This window comes from Bison bison, unplaced genomic scaffold (genome assembly GCF_000754665.1).
Source record: "Bison bison bison isolate TAMUID 2011002044 unplaced genomic scaffold, Bison_UMD1.0 scf7180017864289, whole genome shotgun sequence".
NCBI lineage: Eukaryota > Metazoa > Chordata > Mammalia > Artiodactyla > Bovidae > Bison > Bison bison.
The window spans coordinates 18427356-18441943 of record NW_011494861.1 but is presented as its reverse complement, the minus strand read 5'-3'; the positions used below and the strand labels follow the sequence as shown (position 1 = coordinate 18441943).

Here is a 14588-nt window from a genome sequence, read left to right as displayed (position 1 = left end):
TTACATTGTAGGTTATTATAAGACACTGAACATAGTTCCCTGTGCTACACAGTAGGACCCTGTTTATATATTTTATTTTTTACAGGTTTTTTTTTTTTTTTTGATGTGGACTATTTTTAATGTCTTTGAGTGTCTTGAGTTTGTTACAGTATTGCTTCTGTTTTTGTTTTGGTTTTTTTGGTCACTAGGCATGTGGGATCTTAATTTCCCTAACCAGGAATCAAACCCATACACCCATTGCATTGGGAGGCGAAGTTAACGACTGACCGCCAGGGAAGTCTGTATCTGTTTTATATATAGTAGTTTATATCTGCTAATCCCAAGCTCCTATTTTATCACTCTCCTCTTTCCCCTTTGGTAACCATAAGTTTGCCAACAAATTGTCTTTTGTCAGACAAGACGATTGTACAACTCACCTTGCTCTTTTTGATTTGGTTATTAAGCTCCTAGCCCTTCTTGGCCTGGGCTTTCTTTCCATTCATCTACCACCTGTTGGTTTCATTAGATTATTTGAAAGAAAAGTCTTAGAGTATCTGTGACATGGAAACTGCTTGAAATCCCCAGTAGAAGTACAAGGATTAATGATAACATCAGAGAACTATGGTTTATCATGAGAATGCAAAAGCGATGGAATTTGAGCATCGGCTTTCTGAGACCTCACCATAGAAAGAACATTATCAAAGTGGCTACACCCATGCCTTTTCCCAGAATAGAGGAGGCCCTGCACATACAGTTCACCTACCTTTACCCTCCTTACTGGATAGAGCAGATAAACAGTCAGGGAATTTGTGTGTGGTGATTTTACAAATTATTATTGCAAAATATTATTATTAAATAATATTACAAATTATTATCATATAACTTATGCATATTATTATTTCGGTAATAGTCCACAATTAGCAAGTCATAGCAAGGTGTTGTGACACCTGCCATCAGTTTGGGTTATTGATGCAGAGAGGCCTTTCCACAGCTTGAGTGACTGTGAATATTTTTTCATATGCCTTTGCTGAGTTTCACCTGATGGCTGGAGATCATTACTGGTAACAGATTATTAAAAAGCTGAGGTCATCTGAAGTCAGTGACTCTACGCAGAGGGAATGTTTTGCTAAAGCAGTACTAGACATGCTAAATGAACTGGCTTAGCCAAATGAAAACTTGTGTTCTAGCTCTCTATGGCTTATTTTTTAAAAAATTAGTATAAAATATTGCTAATTGAGATATCTAGGCTCCTACATGGTAGAGGGGACTTTTTAATTTTTTTAGCAATCCTTTTTGTAAAAAAAAAACCAATTTTATTTATTTATTTTATTTTTGCAGCAAGTAGGGGCTACTCCCTAGTTGCAGTGTGCAGGTTCTCATTGTGGTGGCTTCTCCTGTTGAGGAGCGTGGGCTCTAGGGCACATGGGCTCAGCAGCTGCAGCATGCGGGCTCAGTAGTTCAGCACGTGGGCTCTAGAGTGCTGGCTCAGTAGTTGTGGTGCACAGGCTTAGTTCTCTGCGGCATGTGGGTTCCTCCCAGACTAGGATTGAACCCATGTTTCCTGCACTGGCAGGCAGATTCTTTACCACTGAGCCACTAGGGAAGCCCCTGAGGGGACTTCAGATGAGCCTGACAAAATAGGGCCGTGAAAAGATCAGTGGAAGAGGATCTGGGTGTAGAACTAGTTCTGCACTGCCAAGTTTTGTAGTTTCTCTGCCTTTATTTCTTCAGAAAAGGAGGACCTGAGTCCGAAGATTTTTACTGGATCTTGCAGTTAGGAGAGAACATAGATTTCTATGTTGAAAACGCAGCTAAGTTGAGAGTCTAATGGTATCCTCCAGGCATGTAGTAGTGTGTGATGCACAGGCTTATTTTAACACAGAGACTTTGAGATGTACCTGCTGTCTTTACCCTGCAGACTAACCTTGAGTTGGACGCTGAGTAGGTGCTTGGTGCCAGGTCCTTTGTTTGCAGTAGTGCCTCTTTGTCAGCCAGATGTGCACTTTGAGTAGTTTCTGTTTTTTCTTCAAGAAGTTAGGGTGGATCTAGGTGGAATCACCCATACTTTCTCTGTCCTCTTACAATTCATGAGATAGATGCCAGGCTGTGTATGTCTCTAGTGAGCAGAGTTCACTCAGAATGACTGCAGCTTCATGGTTAAGCAGGTAGGCTCTGGAGTGGGAGTTGTTTTGGTTCTATTCCAGTCCTATGATTCACTTGCTCTGTGGCCTTGGGCAAGTTATTCAGCCTCTGTGCTCAAGCCTTTTCAAATGTAAAATGGGGAAATTGTTGACCCTACCTTTAAAGTGTAGAGCACTGGGGGCAAATGTCTGATACATAGTAAAACCCCATAACAGACCACTGAACTTGCTTTATTCCTGCATAATATGGGGCATGAAGTTATGTCCTGGATCTTATCACAGCCCCGTTGTGAGGACCTGAAAGGAGAATCAGAGAGGAAGGGGCGCCTGAAGACCTCACCCAGGGCATTAGATGGTGCTTCAACCATTCCTGGGAGACTGATGTTTATGCTCTCCTTACAGCTCTTTAGGGAATAAAATTACCTCAAGCTTTAGCTAACTTAATTCAGTGTCTGACAACTTCTCTTGCTTGGGTAGTTATTCCTTCTGAGTGGCTTAATTACCTGTTGTTGCAGTTTCAGTGTGGGGTGAAGGAAAGGATAGTGGGTCTGACTCTGAGATAAAGGGTCTGCCGAAAAACCATTGGATTGGACACAAACACTCATTCTCAGCAGATAGATGCAGAACTTCCTTCCACTAAGGACACCCAGTGAGGTGCCCCAGGGGCTCTGTGCGCACATCTGCAGGGCTGCCAGGAGGGACCAGGTTCGGTGCTTAGCCTGGACCTAGTACGTGTGGCTGTGGACTCCCACTGTAATCTGAAAGTGAAAGTCACTCAGTCATGTCCAACTCTGCGACCCCATGGACTATATAGTCCATGGAATTCTCCAGGCCAGAATACTGGAGTGGGTAGCCTTTCCCTTGGGATCGAACCTAGGTCTCCTGCATTGCAGGTGTGTTCTTTACCAGCTGAGCCACAAGGAAAACCCAAGAATACCGGAATGGGTAGCCTATCCCTTCTCCACTGGATCTTCCCGACCCAGGAATTGAACCGGGGTCTCCTTCATTGCAGGTGGATTCTTTACAGACTGAGCTATAAGGGAAGCCCACTGTAACCTGAGCAGCTTCATATTCCTGCTTTCTCTGTGTTTGCTTGAGAGATCGCACCAGGAGAAAGGGTTATGCAGATAAAATAAAAATGTGAAAACCTGGAGGCCAGTGTATGGTCCCCCAAAACCCACCTGACATGACCTGTCATTTGGGAGCTGATGGTTGCTTCTTGTCAGCTCTCTGAGCTGCCTGTGTGAAAGCAACAACATTGTGTATGTGTGTGTATGCATGTGTACACATGCTCCTTTGCTCACAGTAATGGTGGGGGGAGAGGGAGGATAAATGGGAATATTTACAGGGAGAGGAACTTTATAAATCCAAGACATAATTATTATGAGACTGGAAAAGGCCCCCTCTAATACATTCAAGGGAATCATCTTGACCCAGCCTTGTGTGGGTGGGTCCCTGGGAATTAATAGAGGGTTTTCATCTCTAGCCTATATGATGGGGTGGCAGTGATTGAAGCCCAAGGTTGAGAGCAGAACCATTTGGCACACTCCCACCAAATGAAATAGGTTCGGAGGGATATTGACCAAAATAAAGGGAGTGAATACAGATTGTGCATGGGAAGATTTATGCCCACTGAGTGCTGTGCAGTGATGTGCCTGCAAGCTTCCCTCCAAATCCTGCCCCGGTTGCATGTCAAGGCGAGAGATGTTCAGTCTCACCAAAAACTACATCCTCATCTCTGACAGAAAACTGAGTGGTGTTCAGGTTTTTAAGTGATGGCCTCAGAGGATGGCCTTGGGGCACCAGAAAGTTCAGAAGGAAACTCCTCTGCCCATCTGACAGAGAAGGTGGAGTCCCTTCTCTTGAGCGAGAGCAAGGATGAAACGTCACTCAAGACTGTGGAGTGGGAGAAAGCTGTCTCCTAAAGCAGCAGTAACCCCCAAAGTCACGTTCGAATGATGAGATTTCTCTGCACACTTGGTTGTGAGTTTCTGATGGATGTAAACTTCTCTTTGGTTAGGTCGCTGGTTTTCTCCTGCCTGGGCACTTGGGAGACATTTAAGGTTGGGCTGACATCCTTGATGCCCTGTGGTACACTCCATTAGATACTCTGCATAGTTCCGTAACATTCCTTAACCCACCCTGCGAGGGTAAATGGTACCTTCTCCACTATACAGATGGGAATCTGAGGTTTCAGATTTATAGGACTTGTTGACTGTTGGTGGAGCCAGAGTTAGAATCTGTACGTGATTGATTTTAAGATGTGAAAGAGGAAGAAACTAGTTGCCATTCCACTGCCAAAAAACTGGCCTGAAACCAGCTTTACATGCAGCAGATCTACCTTAACAAACCTTCTCCCTTATTTCAGCAGCTGAAATCACACACACAGACACATACACACAATCACAAAGACTTCTTTCTTCTTTAAATTGTTTGCTAAGCCAGAAGCAACTGTGGATCACTTGAAATGATGTGTGATTACCCCAGTTCCATTTTTCTTTCACCTTGAACGCTGATCACAGCAGACTTGTCCCTGTGCTGCTGAGTGAAGCTTGCTCTAAGTACTTACTGCACCTCAGTGAATGAATGAATAAATAAATGGGTGAGTGATGGATGGTGACAATGGGAGGGGTCGACGCCTCTTGGTGGGAGGAGCTCACCTGTTTTCACTGTCCATTTGCTGTCCTCCTTCCCAGGGTGGCATGATCGCACTGCTGCTGTCTATCTTATGCCTGGTGATGATCCTGTACACTCGCCGGCGCTGGTGCAAGCGCCGCCGGGTCCCCCAACCCCAGAAGAGTGCCAGCGCCGAGGCGGCCAACGAGATTCACTACATTCCTTCCGTGCTCATTGGCGGGCACGGGCGGGAGAGTCTGCGCAACGCCCGTGTGCAGGGCCACAACTCTAGCGGCACCCTGAGCATCCGGGAGACGCCTATCCTGGACGGCTACGAGTACGACATCACCGACCTGCGCCACCACCTGCAGCGGGAGTGCATGAACGGAGGGGAGGACTTTGCCAGCCAGGTCACTCGCACCCTTGACTCCCTGCAGGGCTGTAACGAGAAGGCAGGGATGGACCTCACGCCAGGTGGGTGACTCCGTTCTCATCTCGTGGCTTTAGGGGGCGCTAGGGAACAGCTGTTCTCTAATTTCATGGTTGATTGTCATACGTACATATTGAGATGAGCCAGGGCCCTTTCCCAAGTGGGCAAGAAGAATAAGCTTTCTCTTGCTATGATGGGAGCTGTCTTCTAATATAGAAAATCAGTACAAGGATAAATTGGATTCCTCTCCATTTCCACTTGGCACTGAAAACAGAGATACTTTGAAAAAAAATTTTTTAATTTATTTTTTAATCGAAAGAGAATTGCTTTACAATGTTGTATTGGTTTCTTCCATGTAACAAGGCGAATCAGCCATAATTACACATTTATTGCCTCCCTCTTGAGCCTCCCTCCCCTGCCCCCAGCCCATCCCTCCGGGTAGTTAAAGAGCACCAGGCTCTCCCTGTGTTATAGAACAACTTCTCACCAGCTATCTGTTTCACACATGGTAGTATATATATGACAATGCTACTTTCTCCATTCATCCCACTCTCTCCTTCCCCTGCTGTGTCCACAAGTTTGTTCTCTGTATCTGTGTCTCCATTACGTCCTGCAAATAGGCTCATCAGTACCAGTTTCCTAGATTCCATTTATGTGCATTAATATATGATGTTTGCTTTTCTCTTTCTGACTTACTTCACTCTGTGTTCTAGGTTCATTCACCTCACTAGAACTGACTCAAATTTGTTCTTTTTATGGCTGAGTAATATTCCTTTGTTCATATGTACCACATCTTCTTTATCCACTCATCTGTTGATGGACATCTAGGTTGGGAAGCAGAGGTACTTTAATATCCAACAGAAAAGTGGGTTAGAAGCTTTTTCATATGCAATGAGCAATCCTCAGGGAAATAAGAGATAGCAAGAAAGATGTGTATGACATTTTTGCAGGTCGTATGTTTGTGTGGGCAATTTAATTTTCCATTGACATGGAGGGGACAGAGGTATCTGTTCTTTTCTATGACTCCTGAGACTTTGGCCTGGGAAAGTTGTTCCGCCTTGCCTATAACCTCTGTGGTCTTTACAAGAGATGTACTTCTTCAAAGAAAATTGAGGAATGCAAGCAAACCGTTTGACCTTAGACACTTTGTATATCTGTGAAACGCTGAGTATAGAAGAGTCTTGGACCTAATGTGGCTGAGCAAGACCAAGGTCGATAAAATGCAGAGAGGAAAAGACTGTACTTTTCATTTACAGCCTCTCTCTCTCATACTTCTATAAATAACAACTATCTGTTGATAAAATCCCAAGGCAATGATCCTTCAAGGAACTGCCCAATTATCTTTGGAGAAGACATTTTTTGAAATGAATCTTGCTTACAGTGTATGGACTTTCAGTGGGGCTTGAAAAGAGTGAAATTGCATCATGGAGGTTTCCATTCTGCTTATCTAGAGAAGATTCCCTAAGACTAGGAATGACTTAATAAGATTTAAAGTCAGAAATTCCTGGAGAGTAAGGGGACATATCTTTAATACCTCTTATTTTTCATAGCACCTGCCATAGTGCTAAGCCCACCGAGTAGCCATATGATTAGAGACTTGGGGAACAGGCAGATAGCACGAACATGTGAGAGAGCCAGCTGTCAGACGATAGGGAATGGTCCAGACTGGGATGACAGAGAGGGGGCAAGTTCTGTCTGAATGCACTGAAATTCAAATTTTTGTCAAACCTTGTTCTTACCAAAGGAAAGAAATCTGCAGTCTCTCTCTCACCAAACGGCCACACATGGTGACCCTGGCAATACAGAAGTGGTTGAATTGGATTTCCTTTCTTCACACCTTCTTTTATAACTCTGTCATCCCCTAGAAATCAAAGAGAAATATTTTAATCTCTTCCAGTCTCTCACTTTAAAGCTTTCCCATTTCAATTTCTATGAAACCCTATCTACCTGGTTCATGCAGATTTCCTTGCTCTCACTTTCTTTCCACTTTTTCTCTTCAAGTTTCTGCCTTGACCTTTCCTTATTCAGGAAGTGACAATGCCAAGCTGTCGCTGATGAACAAGTATAAAGATAATATCATCGCCACCAGCCCCGTGGACTCCAACCACCAGCAGGCCACTCTGCTCTCTCACACTTCGAGTAGCCAGAGAAAGAGGATCAACAACAAAGCAAGAGGTATCCATGTCTTATATGAGGGCTTAAAGGTGGCTTCCTTAATATCAGGGGAGGCAGGGCCACTAATATCCTTGACCCCCTCTCAAGCATGGCTAGGATGACTGTATTTGAGCAGTATTTCTTTTTCTTTTTTTTTTTTTTTATGTCTTCCAGCTCTCCTGCCTTTATTTTATTTTCTTTCCAACTACAATTTTATTTATTTGGCTGTGTCAGGTCCCAGATGCAACATGAGGGATCCTCACTGATGGCACACAGACCTAGTCTCCCCGTGGTGTGTGGGGCCCCACTCCCTAACCAGGGTCCAAACCCACACTCCCCAGCACTTCAAGGTGGAGTCTTAACTACTGGACCACTAGGGAAGTCCCTGAGCAGTGTTTCTGCAGGCCTGCTGAGTGCTACTTACCAAAAATGTAAATACACACAATTCTTTTGACCAAGTAATTTCACTGGTGAGAATTTATCCTTAGTAAATAACTGGACAAGTGTGCAAAGATGTGTGTAAAAGACTGTTCATCACAACATTGTTTAAAAGAGCGAAAAATTGGAAATAGCTTAAGTGTCCATCAGTGGAGAATTGCTTAACTACCTGTACATCTGTCTCCCGTCCAGTGACTTAAGATGGTACTGTAGATCTATATCTGTTAATATGGAAAGTAGCCCACCATCTATTCAATGGGGGAAAATGATGTTATAAAATAGAAGGTACAGCAGGATGCCATTTTTAAGGGGAATTTTAAAAAAACCTTTATCTGCTTCTGTATCAGAAAAAAGACAGGGTGCATTCATCAAATGTTCACAGAGTCTTTCTCCGATTTAGAGGACATCAAGGTTGTTCCTTTTATGCGTTTTGGGATCTTTTGACTTTTTTCTCTCTTTTCCACATTGAATATATATTAAACCTAGAACCAGAAAAAATATAGATATTAAGACATACAGACATGTGCCCCTTAAGACATGATTCCAATCTCTATCCACCAGAATCATGACGTGTAATGAAGACACTTTCCCTTTTCCCCTTGTCCACCTGCCATCCACACCGTCCTTCTCTGGCAGGTGGCCCTCCTCGGTAGGAGGATGGGCTGGGTGGAGATAGGGCTCCAGTGATGGCCGTCACATAAAGATCCACTTCTCCAATACATCTGTGTATCCGGAAGCTCTAGTCTCTGTGGCTAATCCTCCCAGACTCTCAGTCACCCTGCTCTCGTTTTTCCCTTGAGCTTACCCAGTGATTTGGTGTCATGAAGACAAAACTGAAGACACTGTTTCTTTGCTCTTGTCTTTTGACTACAGCTGGTTCCGCCTTCCTGAACCCTGAAGGGGATTCTAGCACGGAGGCAGAAAATGACCCCCAACTGACCTTTTACACCGACCCCTCACGGAGCCGAAGGCGCAGTAGAGGTAGGAAGGCTGGAGGGGAAAGTGGGGAGAGAGGGGCAGTGGAGAGAGGAGGCGAGGAGCTGCAGAGGTGCTGGGTCTAGGTGGGGGCTCTGGCGACTAAAGCCAGTTTCTGCAGGAAGATTGGCATCCCCTTCTAAGGAGGAAGGAAGAGCCAGCGTGGAAGACTTCAGAGAATCATCTCTCCCAGATAATGGCACTCTCAAACAGGTTTCCAGGTTGTTTGAAAGGCTGTTTCTTGGTCAGAAGACTCTCAATTCCTTCTGGAAGCCTCAGGAGTCATAGTTTGCTGTTTAGACACAGGAAATAAAGTTGATAAAGTGTGTTATGTGAAAAATAGACAACATATGTACCCATGCTTACCCAGCCATCCTGAGATTGAGTGAGACAGACAGGCCTTAGGGGGTGGGATAGTTGAGGAACCATGTGGCCTGAAAAAACATGTGGAATGGTTTTTGGCCTTTAATCATCCACCCAGCAGAATCACAGGACCCCCACTGTCCAAGTCCCCTCCCTTCTCCTGGCAGGACCTGACTTGGTTCGTTCATTCTCCTCAGCATTGATAGAGTTGTCCACCATGCAGCCGCAGCCCACGCCTCCCCACCCTGATGTTCAGTGGTTTCAGGTGTGGCTGTCGCAGCTGTGGCTGCCACTGCCTTTGACCTTGAGGTCTCACCATCATCATTGCTGAGGGAGGTCTGTGTTCAGGCACCAATCAGCTTCACCATTTACTTGCTGTGTGATATTAGATAAGGACAACAACTTCTCTGAGCCTCCGTTTCCATGTTAAATGGGTGAGCAATACCTCATGCACAGAGCTAAGTTATATTAAAATGTACTCTTATGGTGACTGACAAGGCATTATGAGATCTCTACTGTGTTGCTGTTAGAACTCTTTACAGTGGAAACTTGGGGTTTCTACAGCATTTCATCTTAAGTAATTTTAGATAGGGGGCCCTCGAGATGTATTGGAGGGTATTTGACCTCACCTTGTGTTATAGTCAGTAACCTTTCCCCCACCCAGTAATCAACCGATGCCCCCTAGTAGACACCTATCTTTTGGCTCTCTCCCACCTCCACTCAAGTTCGTGACATACTGAGAAATTCTTCCCAGAGATTGAAAGAAGCTCTGTGAATTCCTTACTTCCGGTTTCTGCAGGCTCTGCTGCTATCAGTACAAAAGTTCTTCCCACCACTTTCCTCAAGAGATCAGTGGGGCTCTGGGCCACCTAATCTCTGATGTCCCAGTATCCCTGAGGTGAGAATATAGACCTTTGACCCCCATTACATATTTCTATACAGCAGAGAGTTGACCTAGACTCATCAATCCTAGGCCACAGCAAAACAGGGTAGGTTTCTGCTTTAATAAAACCCTGCCTAGGAAAATCTATAGTAATGAATTAGAATGAGTTTCTTTGCAGCATAAAACTATTCCTTTTAAAATACCAAGCTCTCCTAGTGAATCAACTGTTTGTTGCGATTAACTAGACTGTAAGCTTCTTATGGATGGGCATGTCTAATTTATTTTTCCAAAGTGCCTAGTGAGGGATTTTGCCTGTAATAGATGCTTGCCAGTGTTTGTTGAATTGAACTGGATACATCAATCAGGCCAGCAGGAAATTTTATAACCCACACGCCATGGGTCAGGCTTTGTGATCGGTAGTAGAAACATGAAAACATGGCACAGTGATAAGGCTTAATTTAATAATATAAATAAAGTAAAATGAGTACTCAGAAGAGAGAACAGTTAATTCTACCTGGCAGCAAAAGGAGACAAAAAAAGGAGAAAATAATTAGCCTTGGTTTGTATACAATGTATAGAATTTCTTGAAAGAGAAAAATCTAGGGGAAGGGCATTTCAGTAGAGGAAAAGAGCAATACAAAGCCTTGAAAGCGCCAAAGAACATGGCATTTTCAAGCAAGGAAAAGGAGTTCAGTATGGCATAAACAGGCACACCAGGAGATGAGGGATGTGGGTGGGTAACAGGCTAGCTGCCAGAGGACCATGCAAACCATTTACTGGGTTTGCACTTGGTTCTGTAGGTCAAATGCATTTAAGCCTTGTAGCTCAGTCGGTAAAGAATCTGCCTACAATTCAGGAGACCTGAGTTTGATTTCTGGGTTGGGGAGATACTCTGGAGAAGGAGATGGCAATCCCCTCCAGTATTCTTGCCTGGAGAATACCATGGAAAGAGGAGCCTGGCAGGCTACTGTCCATGGGGTGGTAAGAGTCAGACACGATTTAGCAACTAAACAGCCACCACCACGGTAGGTCAAAGGGAACCCCTGGAAATTGTGAAGTCGGGTAGAGATGCTGGGTGATGGGTTGATGCTGCAGAAGGACCAGAGAGACAAGAGGCTGGGTAGCAAGTCGTTGCTGTCACAGGAGAGCAGTGGCAAGCTCCTGTGAACAGTGACAGCAGTGTGTGAGGAGGGCTGGAACAGCAGGGTGCAGGAGGGCTGGAGGGAGAGCAAGGAATGGGTGAGAATCTCTTCTTGAAGGCTTCAGGGAAGTGTTTACAGGGAGATACTGTTTGAGCTGAGACCTGAAGAATAGGCTGACAAGGTGACAAAATGGCATTCTGTGGAGGAGGGAATAATATGTGCAGAGTCACAGGGACATAAACTATAATTGTCTAGTCAGAGCGCAGTGAATGGTTTACTAGAATCAAGCTTCCGGGGCAAGCCTGTGGTTTGCTTCAGAGACAAGGCTGGAAGATCAGGAGAAAGTCCACTGCCTCGGCTGAAGGACTTGGACCTGACACATTGGTTGGAATCATGGAAGGTTTTTAAAGAGCCAACTCCCTGGTCTGCTCAGCTTCGTGAACCATCCCTCCAGGGCAGTGTGGAGGCTAGATGAGAGTAGGGGAGGGGTGGGGTGTTGACCAGGGAGACTGGGTGGAAGGCTATGGCCATAGTCTGAGGGTGAGATGATGGACACAGGTAGGGAGGCAGAGGGTGGAGTAAGAGAAATTTCAGACACAGAATGAAAAAGATCTCAAGACACTGGTGTCAGGGAGGGCGTGGCTTATGAGAGAAGGAAAAGTTAGACATGGTGGGGTTTTTGAACTTGGAAACCAAGGAGACGGCAGTGCCATTCATTGGGCAGTGGAAGTGGGCAGGAGAGCAGGACTGGAGGGAAAGTGGAAAGCCCAGTTCTGGGTATTGCATTTGAGTGCCTGAGGGCCATTCTGGTAGCATATCTATCTGCTGCTCGGACCTGGTGTGGGCTGGAGGTAGAGTGTGTAAGTGTGGGAAACAGGCTCCACATTGAAGGATACTCACATGAATAGAATATCTCCAGATAACAAGGGACAGGGGTTCCAGAGGCCACCTGTGATTCTGGAGTCTCTCCTTCCCGGCTTTTGCCAACACACCCACTCAGGGAACCTGCTCCCATCAAAGATGTGTGCATCCATAGACCAAATCTTTCCCTGTGTTCCTGAGAACAGTGGTTCCAAAGACCTCACTGGGCCCAGCGAGTGAATAGTGAATTGTCTGGGGGTCGTAGCCTTGCTGGACCTGTGTGCTGATTCTGGCTCCCCTCCTGAGTAGCTGCTTGACTCTAGACTTGCCCTGTGGCCTTTCTGTGCAGTATTTCTGTGGGCGCTGCCTCATTAGGCTGCATCACTGTTAATGATGTGAACTATGGAAGACCCTGGGCACTGGTGCCTGACACATAATCACACTGCATGAGTGTTAACTGTCACTGTTAGGATGGTCCCTTTGAGCCTTATTTCCCTTATCTGTAAAGTGGGCAGTTTCTGTTCAGACTCATAGACGTGTCGTCAGGAAGCAAATGTTTAACGTCATGTACGTAAAAACACTGAGCACATTGCCGGCCAAAATAGATGCCTTTTATTGCTATCAGTAATAAGTACTTACACAGACTATAAGATAATTCCACAGGATCCACACATTTTATTGGCAGCTTGCCTTGCTTTCTTAAGTTCCCACATCTATGAAAGGTCTCTCTTGTTAACTCCCAAATAGAAAACACACCCCCAAAACCTCCCTTCTGAGCCCTGTCCCTACCTACCTGGACATGTTTCTTATCCCTCAGCTTTCTTATTTTATCTCTAAGCTTCTGTTTATAACCATACCTCAAGGACTGCAGGACTAGGGAGAGCCTTCAGGTGTGACAAGAGCCAGCTTTCCTTGCTTTCCTCCTTCCAGGCCCTAGGACGCCTGCCTAGGGGTGGGAGGTGGTTTGAGCTCCAGGAGTGGAGGAGCTGGTTTGTGAGAGCACCCTCTGTGGAAAACCATGGAAAGTGCAGGGACTTCCAGCGCTGGGTGAAAGCCTTCCCACCACCCTTGAGCAAGAGGTTAGAGCCCCACCAGCCAGCCGAGTAGAAGGCGGCAGTGCCCTCCTTTATGATTTCCCTTGTGAACCTGGCTCAGGAGGCATGCACAGGAACTTGCTTGCAACTGACCGCTGTTCACACTGACGACCACCTATGGCCCAGTCCCCTCTGACTCCAGGCAATGCCATGGTGTTCCCTGAAGCTCATGGACTAGACACATCTCCCACCTGGGCTGTGTTTGCACGCTCCCTCCCCTATTTGCCAGGTTGGGCAGCAAAAGGCCCTTTACTGCCAAGATTCTTAACACCAAACGCTTTGCTCTTGTCTTGTTTTCAGTGGGCTCTCCCCGAAGTCCTGTGAACAAGACGACCTTGACATTGATCAGCATCACCAGCTGCGTGATCGGCCTTGTGTGCTCCTCCCATGTCAGCTGCCCCCTCGTGGTCAGAATCACCCTGCACGTCCCCGAGCACCTCATCGCTGATGGTAAGCCCACCTCTGAGGATGCCATTCCTCTGCCCCCACCCAGAGAGGAAGGCTTCAGGGTGGGCAGGAAAGATACAGACAAGCCAGGGTCCACTGTGACCTATTACTATTAGTGAGAAAAAAAATATACCCAGATAAGAAAGACAGAGGACAAAATTAGATTGTCCACCAATGAAATCAGATTGTTGTGTTGTTCAGTCGCCCAGTTGTGTCCGACTCTTTGTGACCTCATGGACTGCAGCACGCCAGGCCTCCCTGTCCGTCACCATCTCCTGGAGTTTGCCCAAGTTCATGTCCATTTCTGATGGAATCAGAAAACAGGTTAAAAAAAAAAAAATGAGCAGATCACTGTCTCCTCTCTGTGCCCATTTCTGTTTGCTTTTCAATAAGCACCTGTCTCAGACGGTAAAGCATCTGCCTACAATGCAGGAGACCTGGGTTCAATCCCTGGGTTGGGAAGATACCCTGGAGAAGAAAATGACAACCCACTCCAGTACTCTCACCTGGAAAATCCTATGGACAGAGGAACCTGTTAGGCTACAGTCCATGGGATCAAAAAGTCAGACACAACTGAGCAACTTCACTTCACTTGGTGGGTAAATACAGAGCTTACTGGCTATAGATACATAGCCACCAAGATTCTCTTAGCCTTTGAATGGGGAAAAGCTAAGTGAAATAGTCAAGTGTTGAAGTATCAGTCATGTTTCCAATTGGTATGCCTGGTGAGAAATTCCTAATTGCAGTAACTTGCTATGAGCCTAGCAAGCTGAAGCAATAATTTACTTTCACCCAGGGGAACCCCAATATAATGAAGGAATAATATAGGTTTGGAGAGTCCCTGAATTAGTAAAGCCCAGAGCACCTAATTGACTTGTTAATGTCTGTTCTCTCAGTTGCTGTTAAGGCTGAAAACAGGTGGGGACTGTCCAGGGGGTTAGAGAGCCTGCTATTTCATGGCAACTGAAGACAGGCAGCAGGTCCCTGTTCCTTGGATGAGTGCCAGCGCCTGTGGCTGGGTCTGATGGAGCCATGCCACAGCCATCACAGAGCTGCTCTGTCCCT

At 45.7% G+C, this 14588-nt stretch overlaps 1 protein-coding gene across 1 annotated transcript in view; it reads left to right on the top strand.

Moving 5' to 3' along the window:
- Window positions 1-14588, top strand: part of ASTN1 (astrotactin 1) — a 355026-nt gene that overhangs the window by 154677 nt on the left and 185761 nt on the right. Inside the window, exons 3-6 of the mRNA XM_010850109.1 lie at window positions 4817-5210; window positions 7195-7341; window positions 8632-8739; window positions 13377-13526. Coding sequence (XP_010848411.1) covers window positions 4817-5210; window positions 7195-7341; window positions 8632-8739; window positions 13377-13526 — 799 coding nt within the window. The remainder of the gene's footprint in view (window positions 1-4816; window positions 5211-7194; window positions 7342-8631; window positions 8740-13376; window positions 13527-14588) is intronic.